The 22,542-nt window shown below is 49.1% G+C and overlaps 1 protein-coding gene across 2 annotated transcripts; it reads left to right on the top strand.

The window, feature by feature from the left end:
- Nucleotides 1-1,174: 1,174 nt before the first annotated feature.
- Nucleotides 1,175-21,882, top strand: Slc16a5 (solute carrier family 16 member 5). 2 transcript variants are annotated; one of them, XM_038328059.1, is made up of 5 exons: nt 1,175-1,606; nt 4,300-4,443; nt 9,286-10,095; nt 12,219-12,534; nt 20,601-21,882. In XM_038328059.1, exons 1-4 carry the CDS (start codon nt 1,408-1,410, stop codon nt 12,473-12,475), a joined length of 1,410 nt encoding a protein of 469 aa, XP_038183987.1. In that variant the 5' UTR covers nt 1,175-1,407; the 3' UTR covers nt 12,476-12,534; nt 20,601-21,882. The 2 variants fall into 2 exon arrangements, with proteins under 2 accessions (XP_038183987.1, XP_038183988.1); XM_038328060.1 differs by lacking the exon at nt 9,286-10,095.
- The last annotated feature ends 660 nt before the right edge of the window (nt 21,883-22,542 follow it).

Genomic DNA, 22,542 nt, shown 5'->3' with positions numbered 1-22,542 from the left:
AGAGGAAGTACGGGGGCACAGTGGGGCAGAGTCAGCAAAGGACTGGCGGACAGACAGACAGGGGACAGACAGGCAGAGTGCCCTACCCCCACCACCTGGCAGTCTCTTGGTGAGATGCCCTGTGGAGGGTCTGACACAGACGGAGAGCTGGTGTTCCCTGTTACACTCCACCCTGTCTCTCTTTATATATCTTTGACAAGGAGGCTGCCTCGTTCCTCGGTCTGGTGTGCCCAAAGCTCAAAGAAGGCCATTTGTCGTGGGCATGAGTAAGTCTTATGATGCTCCCCGACGAATGATGGTGCTCACGGGCATAACAAGAGGCCGAAGCTGGGAGCTTACTGTGGGAGGCTGAGTGAGGCAGGACTGCCACACGTTCAAGGCCAACACTGAGTACATAGAGAGCTGTGGGCTACCCTAAGCTATGGAAGTAAGACTTCCTTTTACAGTATTAATTAAGTCAGGTATAGTGATGCACACCTTTAATCCTACCACTCAGGAGGTAGAGGCAAATGGATCTCTGAGAGTTAGAGGAAGGAAGGAAGGCAGGAAGGAAGGAAAAAAACAGGGATGGGTAGAGGAAATACAATAAAGGGACGGGGGAGATGGTGTCATATTTCTATGTATGTGGGTGTGCTCAGGAAAGTGCCCTTATCAACAGGATTCAGCCGAGCTCAGAACTCTTGATCTTCAATACCTCGTAAAAGGAGAATTATAAGGCGGTTCCAAAAGGAAGGAATGTTGTATACATAATAAATAAATAAATCTAAAAAAAAAAACAAAAAAAAAAACAAAAAACAAAAGGCTCCCCTTGCAGCCTTCAGGCCCAGTGTCCTTGCTGAGTGCCCTCTGCACCAGCTTGCTTACTGAAGGTGAACTGGGTTGATCCTGAGTTGTGGCGAAAGTTGGTGCTGGAATGAAGGCAGCTTGGTACGAAGGAAGTTTGGAAACGGATCCATATCCAGCTTGGGAGACACCAGGACCTTACTGACCCCTGGTCCACTCATCTGGAAACAGTTATCAAGTGATTTAGAAGGCGCTGCCTGCCAGTTCCCAGGTGATGTAATAGCTAGAGAGAATTCCACTGACCCACCTGTGCCATTGGCCACTGCCCGCCCCGCCCCGCCCCAGCGGCTTTCCTGCCACCTCCAGTCAGGCTGTCCCTGGGAAGAGGGTGGAAGGAAATGCCAAGGCCAATACAAAGGCCTCTTGCCACCTCCCAAGGGGCGGTGCCCCTCCTTGATACTCGGGGCTGGAGTATAAGGAAGAAGCAGTTTGAGTCACCCAGGCAGGGTGGCAGGTGGGCTGAGGGAGGCCTGGCAGCCTGCCAACCACGGCCTCCCTTTCTCTTCTCTACCCGGCTGTGGTCACAAAGTAACCGTAAGGCTGTGGCAATCCTAGGAGTGGAGAATGCCCCAGGTTCTGGAACAACCAGATGGCCGATGGGCCTGGGCAGTCCTGCTGGCCGGCATGGTCACCCAGGCCCTCACCTTGGGCTTCCCTTCCTGCATCGGCGTCTTCTTCACTGATCTACAACGTGACTTCCAGGCCACCAACAGTGAGACCTCATGGTTTCCCTCTATCATGGGGGCCATGCTCCATGGTGGGGGTGAGCATCTTGAAGAGGGGGTGAGGGAAAAGGGATGAAAGGGTCTGTTGGGGGGCTCTGTGGGTGGGGGACACACGATCATCCTGAATTACGAGGTCCCTCTCTCTGAGGCTATGGGCTTCACCTCCTGGATGTATCCCTGAGATTGGCTTGATTAGATCAGGGCCTGGCCCACCTGGCTAGGATCCAGTCCTGTTCCTAGAAGTCTGTGCTGCATTAGGGATTGGAAAGTGGAAGGTGGCACCTGAGGCACAAAGCCGGGTAATGATTCCAGAGTCCTCTTGGTGACTGATCTAGAGCAGAGGCATTCAATGACAGACTGAGTAACCGCTGGCATTAGGACCAGCAGTCCCAGGCCAGGCCATCTCTCAGGACCTTTCCTTCCCTACAATAAAGAGATAATAGCCAGCATCCTGCCCAGGGCCCATGTGATGTGACGGGGAGACCTCGTGCGTCCTGGAGCTAGTAAGAGCTAGAAAATATATGGGGCTGTGAATTGTTAGTATATAAGAGAGTCTCACTGAGGCTTCAGGATAGGAAGGATAAGCTATAAAGAGGGGACACAGGAAAAGCTCTCCCCTCAAAGTCTGGAGCTTAGAGAGAAGACAGACCGCATCTTCCCCTTCTCCATGTTCTCCAACCACACCAAGTGGCACCAGAGACATCTTCCCAGCACCTAGGAGGGTTATGCTATAGACAATTATCCACAGGACTCTCTCTCTCTCTCTCTCTCTCTCTCTCTCTCCTCTCTCTCTCTCTCTCTCTCTCTGTCACATACACACACACACATACACACGCACACATGTTTGTTTGGCTTTGCTGATCCCAGCTCCCCAGCAACCTTTCTGCCACTCCCTGCATCAGCCTGGTGGTTGGTTATTCCAGATACTTCTCTCACACTGAGAAAAAAGGAAATTAGCAGAGAGGGGGTGATGGTGCAGCAGGGGGATTGTCAACCTCCATGATGACCCCTGAACTGACCACCAAAACTATGGATTTAGGATGAGAAGGAAAAGCCAAGCCTAGAATGTGTGGCCTCCTGGCCTTCAGGGCTGGGAAGTCCAGTGGGAATCTCAGGTGGATTTTTATCATGCAGGTTGAGGAGGGGTCTCTATTAGGGACTGGAGACTAGACCATGGAAACCCCAAGTCACCAGCCAGCTTTGGCCTCATTATCCTGTCGCAGACACACCGGCAACTTCTGTTGGTGTGAGATTCCTTCCCGGCCATCTTCTCGTCTACATACGTGTGCTAAGCCTGTTGCTCACCCAAAATATTGGCGAGTAAAGGAACGCAAACACCAAGGGCAAGGCCGGCAGAGATTGAGGAGGGAACAATACCCGGCCAGGCAGAGGGCACAGGAAGCTCACACCCCAGCTCCACACCCTCCTCACCTGTGATTTGGAGCTCTTCCCAAGGTCACCTTCCCAAGTCAGGTAAATTCCCAGAGGTGGGGAAGACACGTGGGCTGGCAGTCACACCCCTTCCAAGGCTGGTTTCAGTTCTGCCGGCCGCCCGTGAGAGCAGCCTTGGCGGGACTGTTTCTGAGCGTCAGACCGCTACCTTCCCTCTGTTGTTCTCGTGTCTACACTGGCTCATACCGCACTTCCTCCCATCACAGATCCACATACACGTGCTGCGTGTGTGCATACACTTTCTCTGCCCTCCTAAGTTATCACGAGAAACTCCGTTGTATGTGTTTCCCGGGGGCAGGATGCTCAAAGATGGGAGTCTGTGGGAGAGCTAGGAACAGCTGGCCGTCTGGCTGGTTTCTACTTGCCAGAATGTAGGTAAGGCTAGTAAGAAAGCAATTGGGGGTGAGGCAGGCCCTTCTCCACAGGAAGCCAATTGTTTAAGTATGGATTCAGGGAGCAACAGTTTGAATTCCTTCCTTCCTTCCTTCTTTTTCTCTCAGCTGCCTCTCTATATCCCTCTCCCTGCTTCCAGCCTCTCTCTCTGTCTCTCTCTCTCTCAGTATGTCTCCCTTTTCAACCGTTCTCTCTCTCCCAATCAATCTCTCTGTCATTTTGTGTGTTCAAAAGACAGAGCCCAAGGCCTACAGCTGAACATTCTCTCTCCCCCTGAGCTACCAGCCCCTAGGTGCACAGACTGGGTAATGGCTGGAACCATTAAGAGAGGGCAGAGGGAATCTGGCCTGATCTGTCTCCCTGATGCTCCAAAGCTCAGAGCAAGGAGGTGCAGAGTAGTCCAGGACCCCAGTCAAAGGCATGAGGTTGGGAGGTGAGGGGGCCAATCTTCCAGAAGACTGTGGAGTAGGTGAGAGCAAGACCTGGAGGTGCAGACTGAGACCAAGTGTTCTAGGGGGTTCTTTCTGAGGCGAACCCCAAGCCACATTGTGATGCTCATGTAGTTCATGATCCCAGATTGGTAGACTCACATGGAATTGTTCTCAGCTTAGGTGAGTGGATGGTTCTCTATGCCCTTTAGATGTCCTTATTGTGGTCACCTCGTCTAACTGCTCATTCTCTAGGGGAGGAAACTGAAGCAGAAAGAAGCATCAAGACTTCCTGGAACCACATGGCCAGCCTGTGGCAGGGTGGAGACCAGAAGCCAAGCTAGCAGACTTTAGTTCTCTCTTAAGGCCCTGGCTAGTTCCTCCTGGAACCCCTCTCCCAGCCCTACTGTGTCCTGACTTCAGACCTCCTCACCCACGGCCACTGGTCTCGCCTACAGGACCCCTGTGCAGCATCCTGATAAAACGTTTTGGCTGCCGAGTGACCATGATGCTGGGGGGCATACTGTCCAGCCTGGGCATGGTGGCCAGCTCCTTCTCTGGCTCGCTCAGCCAGCTCTTCCTCACGGCGGGATTGATCACAGGTAACTGTCTCGCTACTCAAAGGAGCAGGGCGGGTGGGATTGCTGTTATGTCTAATGGATAGGTCCATTAGAATGCTTAAATGCTTGAGAGTGCGGGAGAGGACAGGGCTGGGGATGTGAGAGCCTCCTGGCCTGAGGGGATGAGACCAAGCATGAAGTGAGTCAGGAGGAAAGATACCCGGGGCTCCATAATGAGATCCTGTCTTAAGGATCATTGTGAATTTGAGGCCAGACTGGACTACATAGTGAGTGTGTCAAGCCAGCTTAAGCTACAGAGTGAAACCCTGTCTCAATGAAATAAGAAAATGAAAAGGGCCTACTCACTGCATGGCCAGGCTGACCTGAACTCAGAGATCTACCTGCCTCTGCCTCCCAAGTGCTGAAATTAAAGACATGCGCCACCATACCCAGTTGTTATGTGGGCTTTTAAGGGACCCTTATTAGAACCACAACAAACAAAAACAATGTAGGTGAGTGAATGGGCAACGAGGTTCTGAGGAAAAGCATGCTAGGTAGAAGGAACAGCAAACAGAAAGTTCCTTGAGGTACAGGGCAGTTGGTAAAGAACTTGTCTTGTGGGCATGAGCACCTGAGTTCAGTTCTCCAGAACTCAAAACTCACATGAAAAAGCCAAGAGTGGCCGGCAGTGGTGGCGCACGCCTTTAATCCCAGCACTCGGGAGGCAGAGGCAGGCGGATCTCTGTGAGTTCAGGGCCAGCCTGGTCTACAGAGAGAGTTCCAGGACAGGCTCCAGAGCTATAGGGAAACCCTGTGTCAAAAAAAAAAAAAAAAAAAAAAAAAAAACAAAAAAAAAAAAAAAACCAAATACTCCCAGTGCTGAGGAGGTGGTAACAGGCAGATCCCTAGGACTCACTGTCTGGCCAACCTAGGCTACTTGGTCAGGAAGAGACTCTGTCTCAAAATAAGGTACATGGCACTAAGGGATGACTCTTGAGTTTTACACACACACACACACACACACACACACACACCCCAGAAAGTGGTCATAGACTAGGGATGTGGGAGCAAGGGGCCAAGGGCTAGGATGGAGGCTCAGTGGCGTTGTACTTAGCTGGGAAGCCACCTGAGTTCAGGCAGATGATGAGCAACATTATCTAAGAGGCAGAACACATCCAGCTCCCAGGGATTTGTGGTCTGAACAGGCTGAAATGGCAGAAGTGTAGCGGAGGCAGGGCCCAGAATGATGGGGTACAACAAACCAAGGCTCGAAGAGTCACGAAGGCGACCACAAAGCCACTTGGAGGATGAAGTCACCATCAGCTGTAACAGGGAAACAGGAGGTTTGGAGAAGATGTAAACCTCAGGCTTAGACAGGCTGAGATCCCAGGGAGAGGAACAGGTGGCTCAAGACTCAGGAGACAAATGGGACCAAAATCTTGAGATGAGGGTGCTGGGCAGTGGCGGCACAAACCTCAGTCCCTGCACTCAGGAGGCAAAAGCAGGCAGATCTCTGTGAGGTCTACAGAGTAAGTTCCAGGACAGCTAAGGGCTATTACACAGAGAAACCCTGTCTCAAAAAACAAAAACAAAAAACAAAATCAACCAACCAAATACACATCTTAAGACGAGGAATCTCCCTGCCCACTCTGAGGGACTGAAGGTAACAGCTGAGGAGAGATCAGCCTGGGCGAAGGTCAGCCAGGAGGGATGGTCAGGACAGCTTTCACATGATGAAATGTGTTACCCTGGGGGAGGGGGAGGGGCAGGGTGAGCCATGGGTGTCCTCGGGTGTCTTCAGCACCAAGACACAGGTGAGAACAGGTCCAGTAAGGGTCAAGGTATGGTGCCCGTCTGCACTCTATGCGCTAGAGCCCAGTTCGCCAGCTTCGGGCAAGGGGCTGGAGGTTGAGGAAACACAGGCAGAGACAGACAGACACACGGACCTTTCAACACTGTTTCCAGAAAGCCCCTCTTTAACAGCATTATAGAGGCTTAACTACCCTGCAGGCAATGGCCAACAGGTGAAAATCCCATCCTCTGATCCTCTAGGTAAAGCACAGCTTTTAGTAACTTCAATTAGAAGGCTCTAGACAGGGAAGAGCAGCTGAAGGCCAGGACTCGTTAGTCCCAACAGTATGGGAGGAGCAAGTTCAGTTCTCATGCCAACGGAAGTGATGGAGAGCATGCTCAGAGCTTCCCTAGGCTTCTTTAATCCCCCGCAACCACAACCGCGACTGCCCGGAGGGAGAGGAGGAAAGCAGGCACAAGAGGGGAAGTGGGGACCCAGCATCCCCCTCTGTCCCTGTCTGCCCCTCCCCCTCTGCGCCTCTCCCTCAGTCTCTTCCCTCCATCTTCCCCTCCCTGTTTTCTTCCCCCTCCCTCTCTTCTCCTTTTTCAGCTTCTTTCATTATTTCTGTTGGAGGGGTCCTTCAGTCTGGCCTTGAACTCATAGCAAGCCCCCTGCCTCTGCCTCCTGGGTGCTGGGATGACAGGTGCGCACCTGCAGGTCCAGTTCCTTCCCACTCTTTCTTTTTTTTTCTTTTCTTCTTTTCTAGTTCTAGGAATTAAATCCAGAGCCTTATATAAAACTACCCATGCCTTCTACCCCTGACATATCCCCAGCCCCTGTGTAAAGGAAGCAGAGAAATGGAGAATTTGTTGATCTATTTGTTTGCTTTCTTGGAAAATTTTATCTGTTTTGCTTATGAATGTGGTTTTGAGACAAGATCTTTTTGTTTTTCTTTGAGATGGGGTAGCCCTTGGCTAGTTTGTAACTCTAGATGTAGACCAGGTTGGCCTCAAACTCACAGAGATGTGCCTGCACAACCTCCAGAGTGCTAGGATTAAAGGTGTGCACCACCACAAAGAACAGTCCAGTAAAGAAGGGGAAATAAATGATGCAAACCAGAGAATTTACTGGTGGGAGGGGCTGGATTACTGGTGGGAAGGGCTTGGTTGCTGCTGGGAGGGGCTTGGTTGCTGCTGGGAGGGTCTTGATTGTTAGTGGGACCGGAGAAAGGACAAAGGGCAGAAATAGAGATTTAACCCTGAGGCCACGTGTGAGCCACTGCCCCACGGACAGAGGAGTGAGGGGGTCAGGAACCAAGCTTTGGACTGCAGAGAGGAAGAGACCTAGATTACCACCTATGGGCAGGCAGGTGGGAGACTGAGTATGTAGTGGCACAGGGCTGGGGGTGGGGCTTTCTTTTGGGAGCTTTTTCCTCCAGCTCTGACCACTATGGGGCACAGGAGGCACAGAAAGAAGCAAGGAGACCCCTCTGGGGAGGTGGTGTCCAGGCAGAAGACACGGCACTGGGAAAGGTCACAAAGTATGGGGTCAATTTGCTGTCCAGAGGAGGAGGAGCCTGTAGGGTTTGGTCCTCGTGATTGACAGGAGTGGCTTCTGATGGATCCCAGGACTTAGGCCAAAGTCAAACCGCGGTCTTCCAGGATGGAGGAAACACTTAGGTTTTTTTTTTTTTTTTTTTTAAATATTTATGTATTTATTTATTATGTATACAGTATTCTGTCTGTGTGTATGCCTGCAGGCCAGAAGAGGGCACCAGACCCCATTACAGATGGTTGTGAGCCACCATGTGGTTGCTGGGAATTCAGCTCAAGACCTCTGGAAAAGCAGGCAATGCTCTTAACCTCTTAGCCATCTCTCCAGCCCTTCACTTAGGTTGTTTAAGTGTGAAGGAAGTCTTCGGGAGGCATTCAGAGCTGATGTTAAAATGTCACTGTGAAGCCGTGCGGTGGTGGCGCACGCCTTTAATCCCAGCACTCGGGAGGCAGAGGCAGGCGGATCTCTGAGTTCGAGGCCATCCTGGTCTACAAGAGCTAGTTCCAGGACAGGCTCTAGAAACTACAGGGAAACCCTGTCTCGAAAAACCAAAAAAAAAAAAAAAAAAAAAAAAAGTCGCTGTGAAGAGCTTGAGAAATGGCTCAGTGGCTGAGTGTATACTGCTTTTGCAGAGGACCTGAGTTTAGTTCTCAGAACCCATGTTAAGTGGATCACAACCGCCATCATTCCGGCCCCAGAGGATCTGACGCCTCTGATCTCTGCAGGCATGGCACTCAGGCACACACACATACACATACGTGCAATAAAAATGAAAATAAACCTAGGGTCCGAAAAGATGACTCCGCAGTTAAGAGCACTTGTTGCTCTGGCAAGAGGACTTGGGTCCAGTTACCGGAACCCACAAGGTGGCTCACAACCATCTGTAACTCCAGTTCCAGAAGATCCTATGTCCTCTTCGGAGCTCCACAAGTACCAAGAATGAACATGGTACATAGACACACATGCAGACATAACACTCATACACATAAAATTAATAACTCTAGAAGAAAAATTATTTGAGACGAAGTCTCATTATGGAGCCCTGGCTGACTTGGAACTCATTAAAAAGACCAAGATGGCCTTGAACACATAGAAATCCACCTGCTTCTGCCTCCTGAGTTCTGGGATTAAAGGCATGCAGCATAATAATACCTGGATTTTAAAAAAAAGATAAGGTGGCCGGGCGGTGGTGGCGCACGCCTTTAATCCCAGCACTCGGGAGGCAGAGGCAGGCGGATCTCTGAGTTCGAGGCCAGCCTGGTCTACAAGAGCTAGTTCCAGGACAGACTCCAAAGCTACAGAGAAACCCTGTCTCGAAAAACCAAAAAAAAAAAAAAAAAAAAAAAAAAAAAAAAAAAAAAAAAAAATAAGGTTATTGTAGTGCTGCACAGAGTAGACCTGGGAGGAAGAGCTGGGTGAAGTGTATCTGGCCTGGTACCAAAGGAGACAGTCATGGAACATGAGCCAAGACCCCTACTCCGTGTGGAGGTGGAAAGTTCTAGAATGTCCCTGAGCTGATGTCCCCTCTCGCACTACAGGCCTGGGCATGTGTTTCAGCTTCCAGTCAAGCATCACAGTGATGGGCTTGTATTTTGTCCGCCGCCGGCCGCTGGCCAATGCACTGGCCTCCATAGGCAACTCTCTGGGTGTCACTCTCTGGCCACTGCTGGCCCGATACCTCCTGGAAACGCTGGGCTGGAGAGGCGCCTTCCTCATCTTTGGCGGCATCTTGCTTCACTGCTGTGTATGTGGAGCCATCCTGAGGCCCGTTGCCACCCACGCGGCCCCTGAGCCCAAAGAAGAGCCCCCTCCACCTCCCAAGACACCTACGCGCAGCTGCTTGGCAACGTGCGTCTCAACCATCCAGTACCACCTGGCCTTGGACCTCCTTCGGCACAATATGGGCTTCTGCATATATGTAGTGGGTGTGACGTGGATGACGCTGGGCTTCCCACTGCCGCATATCTTCCTGGTGCCGTATGCCATGCACCACGGGGTGGACGAGTATTGGGCGGCCATGCTCATGTCGGTCGTCGGGTTTTGCAACATCTTTTTGCGGCCCGTGGCGGGGCTGCTGGCAGGCAGGAAGAGTTTGGCTGCCTACCGGAAGTATCTGTTCACCGCGGCGATCCTTGCCAATGGGCTCACCAATCTGATATGCACAGTGTCGGCGGAGTTCACGGTGCTCCTGAGCTATTGCCTGGTGTACAGCCTGTCCATGTGCGGCATCGGGATCCTCATCTTCGAGGTCCTCATGGACACTGTCCCAATGGACCGGTTCCCCAGTGCCCTGGGCCTCTTCACTGTCTTATGTGGCGTGGCTTCTCTCATCTCTCCACCACTGGCTGGTGAGAGCCGGGGAGGGAGGGCAGCCAGGCGGGCCCAGGTAGGACATAGGGAGCAAAGCAGAGGAGAACGTCTGATCAGATTTGAGCCCGGTCTACCATTGCCACAGGGACTTGAATCTGTGATCCTTACCTTTCCCCCAGAAGATCAGGGACCATGCTATAGTGTGTTATGTACCTGACAATCAAGGTATATTGGCTTGGCCAGACTTGGTGATACGTGCCTGTAATCCCATCAGTTGGGAAATGGAGGCAGGAAGATCAAGAGTTCAAGGTCACCCGTGGCTACACAGCAAGTTTGAGGCCAGCCTGGGCTATATGAGACCCAGTCTCAGCCTCCCCATCAGAGGAGAGAGAGAGAGAGAGAGAGAGAGAGAGAGAGAGAGAGAGAGAGAGAGAGAGAGAGGGCGGGAGGGAGGGAGGGAGGGAGGGAGGGATGGAGGGAGGGAGGGAGAGAGAGAGAGAGAGAGAGAGAGAGAGAGAGAACTAAGAGCACTTGCTGCTCTTACAGAGGACCCGGGTTCCTTGCTGGCACCCCTGTGGTGGTTTATAACTGTTCATAACTCCAGCTCCAGGGAGTACAGCGCCCTCTTCAGGCCTCCACAGTACACTTATAGACATGCAGGTAAAACACCCATAATACATAAATGAATCTCTTTTAAGGGAGGGAGAGGCTGGAGAGATGGCTCAACAGTTAAGAACACTGTTGCTCTTGCTGAGAACCTGGGTTCAGTTCCCAATACCTCGTGATGTCTCTCAGCCATCTGCAAATTCAGTTTCAGGGGGTTTGATGCCCCCTTCAGGCCTCTTTGAGTACTGCACATATGTGGCATGCATTTACACATGAACACAGGGTTTCTATGTAGCCTTTGGAGCCTGTCCTGGAACTAGCTCTTGTAGACCAGGCTGGCCTCGAACTCTCAGAGATCCGCCTGCCTCTGCTTCCCGAGTGCTGGGATTAAAGGCATGCACCACCACCACCCGGCTTAGTAAAAGATTTTTTTTTAAGGGAGGGGAGAGAAAGAAGGAGAAACAGAGGGAAGAGGTTTGCACTCCAGGCCTATGTGGATCTGTCGTCACCTTTTCTGCCCCTCCTCTCCTATCGGGGAAGAGTGATGATAACAGGCACCGCCTTGCAGTGAGGATCCCAAGGTCCGAAGCAAAGGGCACGCTCACGATAAGAGCTGTACCTGCATTTACTGAAATTAATAGCCTGGCTCTCCCGCCTGTGAGTCCCGGGCAATTGCTCTTTCTCTTTGAGCTAGGATGCCAACTACAGGATGCAGAGGGGAACACGTACCATAGCCATCTACCCAGACCAGTCACAGAGTGCACCCGGTCAAAGCCTCACTCTTGGGCCTGACCTTCAAGGATGGCAGCAAAGGACACGTGGGGGCTGACACTAGGAGGAAAACAAGCAGAATTTTTAAGATGAGGCCCATAGGGGAAGGCTACTGCACACTGCACATCTGAGGGGGACCATCAGGGCGGGTGGGAGAAAGCTGGTCCTGGGGATAGCCGGCACTCAAGCAGTGAGGCAGTGACTATGGCCAGACTCTATCTACACTCAGCTCAATGAGTTGCTTTCTTGGTTTTTCGGCTTTGTTTTGTTGTTGCTGCTTTTTTTTTTTTTTGAGACAGGGTTTCTCTGTGTAGCCCTGGCCATCCTGGAACTCATGCTGTAGACCAGGCTGGCCTCGAACTCATATATTCACCTGCCTCTGCCTCCTGAGTGCTGGGATTAAAGATGTGTGCCCTCATCACCCAGTATCAGTGAGTTCCAGTTTCCCGGGAAATTCTGCAGGCAAATGAATGCCTAAAAAGGTAGGGTTAGGGCCAAAAGTCATGGCTGGGCAAACAGCTCGGATTCCACTGACCCTTCTCTCCGTTTGCCCTGCCACCAAGGGTAAAGGGCCCTTTAGTTCTCTCCTGGGGAGGACATCTGCCTAGGCCAGAAGCCAGGTGTTTCCTCCCCTCCTTTTATTCCACACATATCTACTGTGCACCTCCAAGGTACCAACCCCAATTTCTTGTGAATCTAAAATCTCTACCCTCCTCAAATACACAAGTTAGTTGGAGGACCCCTCTGGCTTCCGTGGTGGAGTGACTGGTTTTCTGTCCCTCAGGGCTCCTGCTGGACGTGACCAACAACTTCAAGTCCATTTTCTACACCTCAAGCTTCTTGCTCATCTCAGCCTCCATCTTCATCGGCGGGGGCTTCTACGCCGAGGAGAAGAAGAGGAAACTGAAGCAAAATGGGCAAGCCAAGGTGGAAGATGCCATCTCGGAGTCTGCCCCAATGCAGGGTCTTAGCTCAGAAGACAAGGACGGCACCAGGAAGCAAGAGTGCCCTGAACACATATGCTACGTGACCAGTGTCTGAACTCCAGAGGTCACATGTATGCGACCTGCCTCCGAGCTGAGCCCTGAGGTCTGTGAGAGACCTTCTGCGGCGAGCGAACCCTGACCAGCAGGGAAAGATCACCACCGACACAGGATTCTTCTCTGATCACACTTTAATGAAGCGCTGCTTGGTTGAGGGAGAGCTGGAAGCAGGGGGCCCCGAGCCGGGCTGGGTGGCGGCTTATATAGAGGAGGACGGGGCGTGTCTACTGATTAGGTGACGTGGCAGAAAAGGATTGGTGGAAACCTGTTGCTAGGCAGATGTGGCGCGAAAAGTTCGCGCCACATACTTGTTTACTTTAGCCCTCGGCGCCATCTTGTAATGGCGAATGTAAGTGCGGCCGCCACAGTTCCCCCCTTTTAATTTTATGAAATTTAAAAGACAGTCAAGGCTGAGGTCAGAGGACCTTACCCTGAAAATGTAGACATGTCCCGTTTTTCTCAGGGATGGGAAAAATAAGCAGGACTACCCATATGCATAAGGTCATGATCTCCTGAGTGGATCTACTCAGTGCACTCTTAGGTGCAAAACCTCCTGTCCAGGACAACACATCCCCAGATTCAGGGGAACCTCATCGATCCCTCTTTCCGAGTGCAATGGCTCAATGGCCTTCGGGTGCAAAAGCAGGGATTAGGGTCAGGAGTCCTGTAAGATGCTGATCCAAGCTTGGGGGGAGTTACCGGCCTCCAAGGCTGCGAGGGCACGAGCAATGGCCACCTTTTCCCGTTTCCTTACCCGAATCAGCCTTAGAATCAGAAACAACGCCAATATCACTCCCGAAGTTAATATTAATCCTAGCACGCCAACCCCTGCCCATTCCTTAATATATGAAAAGGTATCTACCAGCCAATCTGTAAATTCCCCCAGCGAAACCATCGTCGCCTGGGTTTGATTCAAAGCCAAAATCTTCAAACTAAAATTTGCTTGCAATTGTTCCAATTCCCTTGTCCAATTGCCATTTAGATATTGAGAAATCGCTCGGGATTCATTAAGGGTAGCAGTATAGGGGGTAACACACAAGTGCTTAGTACGATCCACACAACCAAAGGTAACTATATCAAACATTTCTAACATATTTCTTTCCACCAAATCAACTCTCTTATTTAACAATAAAATACCTGACATTAATTGATGGTTAATCTTTCCTTGTATATACATAGCGTCCGAGGTTTTTTGAACCACGGAATTGATAAAAGTAACTGTCTGAACTTGATTGGCCATAGCTACTCCTGCAGTAACAGCTGCAGCAGCAGACACTGCAATAGCCGTCACAATAGTTGCTGTAATGCCAAAATCCCTTTTCCGGCGAACCAGGGTGGCTAATGGGAAGTTCTTAGGATTGGCTTTTACAGGCAAAAACACAAAGGTAGGGATGCGCATAACAATCGCACCTGAATGGTAGAAATTCCAACATTGTGACAGAGAGCAATTATCCTTCTTGCAATCAACTGCAGTATTATTTGAACTCCCTGTAGTATTAAACAAAAGCCAGACAAAGGGAGGATCCAGGCAAACTCTGGTTTGCCGTAGAGTAGTATTATGTTTTTTCTCTACACTAGTTATATTAATTTCTTTAGAAGTGTGATTCATAATCCCTGTATAATTATTTAACATAATTATTCCAGAGCGAACAAATGTAGCAAATGGAGACAACTCAGTTATAGCTCCTCTGGAATTCATAAGTATCCATGGTGTAAAGGGTGATCCAACCTTTATCATAAGTTTTCTTTTAACCTTAAAATGGTTAAGATTCCTAAGAACCCATCCAGAATTATTGTAAAACTTATCATATCGTCCTCTGCAATCCACAAATTCAGGGGGATAGCTCAAATCATTACCAGAGCATCTAGGGACAGACCAAGAAAAAATATTATTACTAGTATGATTACTATTGCCAACCTGTGAATCACTATTATTAACCTTGCTAACCTGTACCCAATTGGGCGTTGTAAGGTTGCAACTGATCCCATAAGTGGTAACATTAACAGTATCATTGGAACCGAAATAGGAGCCAGATCCAGATTTAGCTCCAGATCTGACCTGAGGCAGGGCTACGCTAATGGCCTTTCTCAAAAAATTAGGGGTATCTTCTAAAAATGGATCTCTAGCTACAGTAAGATTCATAGCATCTAGCAAGATGCAGTCTGAGATAGAAGTGCTCTGATTTGTGGTAAAACATAAAGTTCCTGCTAGGGGCACTACAGTTTGATTAAATTTTTGTTCCTGAGCATCCACCTTTTTGCAAACTAAGTTCAATTGGCAACTATCAACAAAAAATTGTGGCAATATTGTGGACTCATTGTGAACAGGAATTGGAATGGGCCATGTACGGGCCACAGCCCAGAAATAAGATTCTTCAGATTCAACTGGAACCGGCAGGTTCACCAACAGGATCAGGAGCAGCAACATCTCCTTGCTCTTCGTCAGGCTGTTCCAGTGTTGTCACGATCCTTGTCAGTCTGGTAGGGATCCACACCGGATCTGGCCGATTCTGAGGAAAGACACAAACAGCTCCCCTGGACCTCTGTATCACAGGGTCCGGTCCATACCATTTGTTATCAATTACATCCTTCCATTTTACTAATTCTGTATTTCTGTGTCTGTGGTCCATATGTCTTTCCGCGGCTGAACAGCCATTGGAATCCAAGGTCAAAAAATTAAATGTAAAGAGAGCGAGAGATATTCTATCTCGCGGGGATGCGCCCTCGGCTATTCCCCCTTTTTGTTTTTGAAGCAATTCCTTAATGGTGCGGTTAGCCCTTTCCACGATGCCTTGTCCTTGTGGATTATAGGGCAAACCAGTAGTATGATTAATTTCAAAAATAGAGCAGAACTGTTGAAAACTTTTAGAGGCATATGCCGGGCCATTATCAGTTTTTAAAGAATAAGGCTTGCCCCAAGCAGCCCAGGCTTCTAGGCAATGGGTCCTTACGTTAAGGACCTTTTCACCACATAACGGGGTGGCATGTATAACACCTGAACAAGTGTCCACGGAAACATGCAAATATTTTTGTTTACCAAATTCTGAAACATGAGTAACATCCATCTGCCAAAGGGTAAGTGGCTTTAACCCACGTGGATTAACCCCAATATGAGGCGGATGATGAAAAATCACACAGGAGGAACATTGTTTAACTATCTCACGCGCTTGGTCGCGAGTAATATTAAACTTAAGGCGAAGGGTATTTGCAGGCACATGAAACTTTCTATGAAATTGTTCAGCCGATTGCATAGGATCCAGGGCAACTAAAGCCATTTCCCTGGTAGCCCTATCAACCATATCATTAGCTTCAGTCATAGGTCCAGGAAGACCGGAATGAGCTCTACTATGACCGATAAAAAATGGTTTAGCACGTTGAATTATACAATTCTGAATTTGTAATAACAAAGATGCAACCATGCTACTAGGTTTAACATATGCAGCCACTTCCAGATGTTTTACAGCATTAACTACATAGCATGAATCAGAATACAAATTAAAAGGCTGATGGGGAAAGGCCTTAAAGACCTCCAACACTACTTGACACTCCACGACTTGGGGTGCTCCAGAGCGAAATTTCAGAGTAACAGGCGGGGAGCCATATACCATATAGGCTCCAATTCCAGTTTTGGACCCATCAGTAAAAATAGTCAAGCCATTATTCAAAGGAGAAGCACTGGTAATCTTTGGAAAATATACAACATTCTGTGCCATAAAGGACAGCAATTTATCAGACGGATAATGATTATCAATAACGCCTGAATATGAGGAAATCAATACGGCCCAATCATCAGTAGTCCCTGTCAAAACTTCAATTTGATCTTTGGTATAGGGCAATATTAACTTCTCTGGCATTTTTCCAAAGGTGGTCAAGCTGAACTTCACTCCCAATAATGCCTGTTGTGCCACTAAATCAGGATAATAGCTTAACGTGCGTGAACCAAGTGTATGACCATGTATCCACCAAATCGGGCCTGTCTGCCACAATACTCCAGTAGGATGACCAACAGTGCGCAGAATGCAAAGCAATAATGGTTGTTCTGGATCAAACCGAAGAACCTGCGCTTGTTCTATGGCCTTTTCCACTATCTTTAATGCTTCTTTTCCCTTGGGTGTAAGCTCTCTAGGTGACGTTACATCAGGATTTCCTTCTAATATTGAGAACAACGGCTGCAAAGCTTCACGGGTAATGGGGAGATATCCTCTCAGCCAATTTATATCTCCGAGCAACTTTTGAAAATCATTTAAAGTGCGTAAATGTGATGTGCGAATGCAAATTTTTTGTGGAAAAATCTGTTTTGGGGTAACACGGGCTCCTAAAAACTCTATAATACTTGTCTTTTGAATCTTATCGGCGGCAATAATCAGCCCCTTTTGTTTTAAGGATGCCTCCAGGGCAACTAATGCCCGTTCTAGCATATGCTCTTGTTTTGCTGCCAATAGGATATCATCCATGTAATGGATCAGCCTAACTTTGGGAAAACTACGTCTCACTGGTTGTAACGCCTGATCCACGTATAGCTGGCACATGGTGGGACTGTTGGCCATACCCTGTGGTAAGACCTTCCATTGATAGCGTTCATCAGGCTGTTCATGATTTATAGAGGGAACAGTAAATGCAAAACGATGTTTATCTAAAACATGCAAGGGTATAGAAAAGAAGCAATCCTTAACATCTATGGCAAAAACAGGCCAATCTCTTGGTAAAGCACTTAAAAGAGGCAACCCTCTTTGGACAGATCCCATGAGTTGCATTTGTGCATTAACTGCTCTAAGGTCATGCAGCAGCCTCCATTTTCCTGACTTCTTTTTTATGATGAAAATAGGAGAATTCCAAGGAGACACAGAAGGTTCAATATGACCAAGCTGAAGTTGTTCTTTAACTAATATGTGTGCGGCCTGGAGCTTTTCCATAGACAGGGGCCACTGAGGCACCCAAACGGGTGTATCTGTGCCCCAGGGGATGCGTAACGCATCATCAGTGGCCCCTAGGAAAAACCCAAGCCCTTCCGATCAGATTTGGGAGTGGGCAACACGGGATCACTTCGTCCTTGAAGGCGAGCCCCCAGCCCTTTTCCTGGTACAAAGCCTTGTGCCTTCATGACATCTTTACTCACTTGAGAATAATCATTGGTAATTATCAATTTTAATTGTTGTTGTACATCCCTTCCCCATAAATTTAAAGGAAGGTCTATGACAAAAGGCTGAAAAGTGCCTTGACTGTGTTCCATCCTCCAATGCAATTGCTTAGCACTCACATCTGGAGTATTTTTGTATCCTAGACCCTGTAAGGTTTGTGCAGCCGTCTGTAACGGCCACCTCTTCGGCCAATTCTGTTTACGCATCACACTTCTATCTGCTCCGGTATCCAACAGGCCCGTAAAGAGCTTTCCTTCTACTTCTAGGGTACATATGGGGCGATCATCAAGTCCTATAGACAAGCATGCTAGTTCAACCCCAGAGGAGCCGAACCCTCGCTTGCCCCTCTCTTTCTCATAAGAGGGAAATTTTTCATGGTCTGATCGAAGAATTAACAATTGTGCAATACGATCTCCGGGTGCAATCGAAATGATGCCAAACGGAGAATGACACATTACCTTAATAATGCCTTTGTAGTCAGGGTCGATCACTCCAGGTAGCACTAATAACCCTCTAAGAGTACTGGAGGATCTTCCTAAAACTAGTCCCACTGTTCCTTCCTCTAGAGGTCCTGACATATCTGTGTCTATAGCTTGAACACCCATACTCTGAGTCAGTACCAATCCGGTGGTGGCACGGAGGTCCAACCCTGCGGAGCCTGTGGTGGCCCTTCTGATGACTGGGGTGGTCTCATGTTTGGCTCCTGAATTGCCCCATAAATTCTCGGGCCCTGGGGTAGTGGGCCCTTCTGCCCGTTTTTTGACATGGCTGATGTTGCATTAGGTATGGGCTGTCCATTGATATCCTTTACGGATCGACACTCATTTGCCCAGTGTTTTCCCTTTTTGCACCGCGGGCATGTGCCCGGCTGTCTCTGACCTTGGCTCTTTTTATGTGTGCCTTGGGGGCAATTTTTTCGTACATGCCCCGGCTTCCCGCAATTAAAGCAGGTACCTGATCTTCCCTGCCCCCTGGAGACTGCTAGCATAGCAGCCGCTAGGCCAGCATTAGTTAGAGGGCCGCCTATCTCTCGGCAGGCCTTAAGCCAAGCATCCAGTCCTTTATTTTTCCACGGCATGATGGCTCTCTTACATTCTTTAGTAGCCTGTTCAAACACTAACTGCTGAACCAGAGGCATAGCTTCTTCCGCCTCACCGAAAACTTTTCCTGCAGCTTCCATCATGCGAGCCACAAACTCCGAAAAAGGTTCAGTAGGGCCTTGAATAATTTTAGTAAGGTTGCCCGTCACTTCACCTCTTTTTGGTATCATTTTCCATGCTCTTGTGTAAATTTCATTAATTTGTTGATATACCTCCACTGGATAGGCTGTTTGATTAGCCGTCCATTGCCCTTGCCCTAATAACATGTCTGCATTCCAGGGAGCTCGATTTGGCGTTTGCGCATTTACTCGAGCCTGAGTGTGAGCAGCTTCTACCACTATAGATCTATAATCTAGATATTGACCTGTAGAAAGGCATGCTCTAGCAATTTCCCACCAATCTGTTGGTGTCATAGCTCTGGTGGTCAACCGAGTCAGTAATGTGCGGGTATACTGCGCATTAGCTCCATAAGTCTTTGCCGCTTCCACTAAATCTTTTAACTCTTTATAAGGGACTGGCTCATGATATCTTTGTTGATTTTGATCCTCAAAAACAGGAAATACCACCACTGAAGGTGGATAATGCACAGCTAACTGCGCAAGAGTGCCCCTGTCGATGAAATGGCAGCTACTCCTGGGCTGCACGTAAGGAGGGGGAAACTCTCTAGTAGGCACTTTTAGAGCTGGCCCATATCTCTCCTCCTCATAACGTGCATCTTCCTCCTCTAAGCTCTCCTCCTCTGCCTCTACCAGCTCTTCTTCAGCCAGCCGCAAGGCTGCGAATTCATCCAGCACCGGATATAGGGGAGGTGCTGAAGGTTTATTTATCTTAGGATCCTCTTTTTCTTTTATATCTTTCTTTTCTCCTTTTTTGTTCCTTATTACCGTGCACTTTTCTTCAGTATCCTCCTCTGTCTTTGAACCTGCTTCTGAAAGGCTGTCCTGGTGTCTTGCTAGCATTTTCCTTCCTTCTCTTAACTCCTCTACATTTTTTCCGTCTTTCAAACAGGAGTGTACTAATCTCCAAAAAGGATAAGTTCCCTTCTTTAATTGCCCCTGTTCCTTTGCTGCCTCCAAATCTTTGCCTAGCTTTCTCCAGCAATGCAGATTTAGATCCCCAGACACCGCAAACCACGGAGCCATGCGATCAATATCCCCGACAATCACCTTTATGGTGGATTTCGAGATTTTCAATCCTCTCTCCTGTAGTAACCGCTGTATGGGATCTACAAAATCGCATACACTGGAGACAGACTGATCGTTGCCCATCTTTGCTCACTTTTCTACAAGAGGCTTACAAAAGGGCAGAAAAATCGCCTTATCTGCTACGGATTTACTTTCACTTTAGATGTTACAGCAGAGACACTCCTCTCCTGGTCTATGACAACGGATAAAAATGCAAAAGGCATAAACCACTACAGCAAAAACAACCACTGCTAGTGCAAACCACAAAGGACTAATTCCTCCAAGAAGCATACCTAAGGATACTTACCGGCGCCGACCGCTTCGTGTGTAGAGTTCTGAATCCTCTTCGACCCCCCCCCGCGTGTGTCCGCCGAAGTTCCCGGGTTTCGGCACCAGCTGCGGCGAGCGAACCCTGACCAGCAGGGAAAGATCACCACCGACACAGGATTCTTCTCTGATCACACTTTAATGAAGCGCTGCTTGGTTGAGGGAGAGCTGGAAGCAGGGGGCCCCGAGCCGGGCTGGGTGGCGGCTTATATAGAGGAGGACGGGGCGTGTCTACTGATTAGGTGACGTGGCAGAAAAGGATTGGTGGAAACCTGTTGCTAGGCAGATGTGGCGCGAAAAGTTCGCGCCACATACTTGTTTACTTTAGCCCTCGGCGCCATCTTGTAATGGCGAATGTAAGTGCGGCCGCCACAACCTTCCTTCCAGGAAGCAGAGTGTAGAAATGGGCCTTCCTGGCCTTCTTCCTTGGGTCCCAAGAAGATGGATCTGAGTCCTACTTGAAGCAGTCATGCCTGGCTCGTCTGGGCTGTCTCTCACAGTTGTTCCTACCTGACACTCTAGGTTTTCCCACCCAGCCTTCCTGTGTCAACTCTCTTTGTCCTCCCTGGCCTCCAGAGAATTCTGAAGAATTCACCTTTCTTCCAAGAACTTTCTCCTCCTCTCTTCCCAAATAATCAGCCCTGACCCCTTAGGTCAGGAAGATTAAGGGAGTTGCTTCGAGAGATCGAGCTTCACATTGACTGGAGCCGTAGGAGAGGCAGAGATGGAGGGCCAGGATGAGAAGTGGGCCTCAATACAGGATGGGGACAAACTGGCTGTTTGGTGGCACTCTGGTCCTGACACCTCTGGAGAGGACAGGAGAGGAAACTGCTGTCCTGCAGGGCTCCTCCTGCTTGGGTCTCAGAATTTATGAAGTCTGAGGAGTCTTCTGCCATCAAGCAGGGCCTGAATCAGCATCTTCTCTTTTACCCCACTCTGTATCCACATAGGGAAAGGCAGATATTTGACTGACCGAGAGACAGGAAGGCCGGCCAGCTACGCAGCCTACGGAACACTGTAAAAACTGAACTTGAGCAAGCGGTAGCCTGTGCTCTGCTCTTGGCCTTCTGAGGTTCTCCTTTCGCGGGGATGTGTTAGAGGCATCAACCCTGAGGCAGTCGCAGACTAAATCAGCCGCGGTTGTTGCTAGCCTGACCCCAAGGCCTGGAGTTATGCCCACGTACACACTTCTGGTGCTGCCCTCTGAGGTCAGCATGCAGGGCTGTCTGTCATCAGCCCAGGCTTGTTTCAGCAGGGCACTCCAGGGAATGGGAAAACAGACTGTTTGAATTATACACAAAAACATTCCCTGCAGGCAGCGGGTCATAAACTCTGAACTAATAAAGAGGAAAAGAGGCCTGAGTAAATTTCCTCTGCTCTTCCAGCTTGGCAGAAACTTCTTGGTCTTGTTTGTTGGTTCAAGCTCAACCAGGCTCCAGCGAGAAAACCTTATCAGGAAAAATGATTTTATTTTCATAACTGACGCCAGCTTTCCTCCTCCACATATCCATCTGGCATGAATAAGCATCTTTAGGACTAGCCTAGCTCCTCTAAGATGCTGTCGCGAGTGCCCCCTCATGGCCAAAGGCAGTACCACAGCGGTGCATTCTTTGCTTCGTGGTCACTATCTCTAGACCTTGGATGGAGATGGTAAAGGTGCTTACTGTCAAGCCTGGCAATTTGGGGTTGATCCCAGGGACCCGCGTGGTGGTAGGAGAGGTCCCACTACCACAAGTCGTTCTCTGGTATCTGCAGGTGCACTGTGGCATGCACACACAAATACACACAAAAATAAATACACATAAAAATAATTTTTAAAAAAGTTTGGCCCGTATGAGATTATGTCACCTTCAGACTGAAAAGTCTGCCTCTGTGTCTAACCACCGCTTTCCTGATCCCTACTTGGTCCTGAGCTTGGCCACCAGGCATAGCTTGTGCTCAGAACGGAAAATGCCAGGACCTGTTTTTCCACCCTAATGGAAAATGGAGTTGGGGCTGGCTAACAGGTCCACTTCCAGGAGACAGTTAAGGAAAGGTATCCATGAGCCTCCAGCTAGGAAATTTTCATCTCACTTGCCTGTTGGTAATAATGGCAACAATCTACGGGCAACAAGCAAAGAAGAAATGAGGATAGGAATGTAGCTTAGAATGGAAGGGTGTACCAGTCTCTAGGTTCAATCTCCAGCCTCAGCTAAGCCTAGAAGTGTGTGTTGTAACCCCAGCACTTAGGAGGTGGAGGCAGGAGGATGAGATATTCTTAGCTACATAGTAAGTTTAAAAGAAGAAATCTCTCGCTGGGTGGTGGTGGTGCATGTC

This window comes from Arvicola amphibius, chromosome 4 (genome assembly GCF_903992535.2).
Source record: "Arvicola amphibius chromosome 4, mArvAmp1.2, whole genome shotgun sequence".
NCBI lineage: Eukaryota > Metazoa > Chordata > Mammalia > Rodentia > Cricetidae > Arvicola > Arvicola amphibius.
This window is presented reverse-complemented; position numbering and strand designations above follow the sequence as displayed.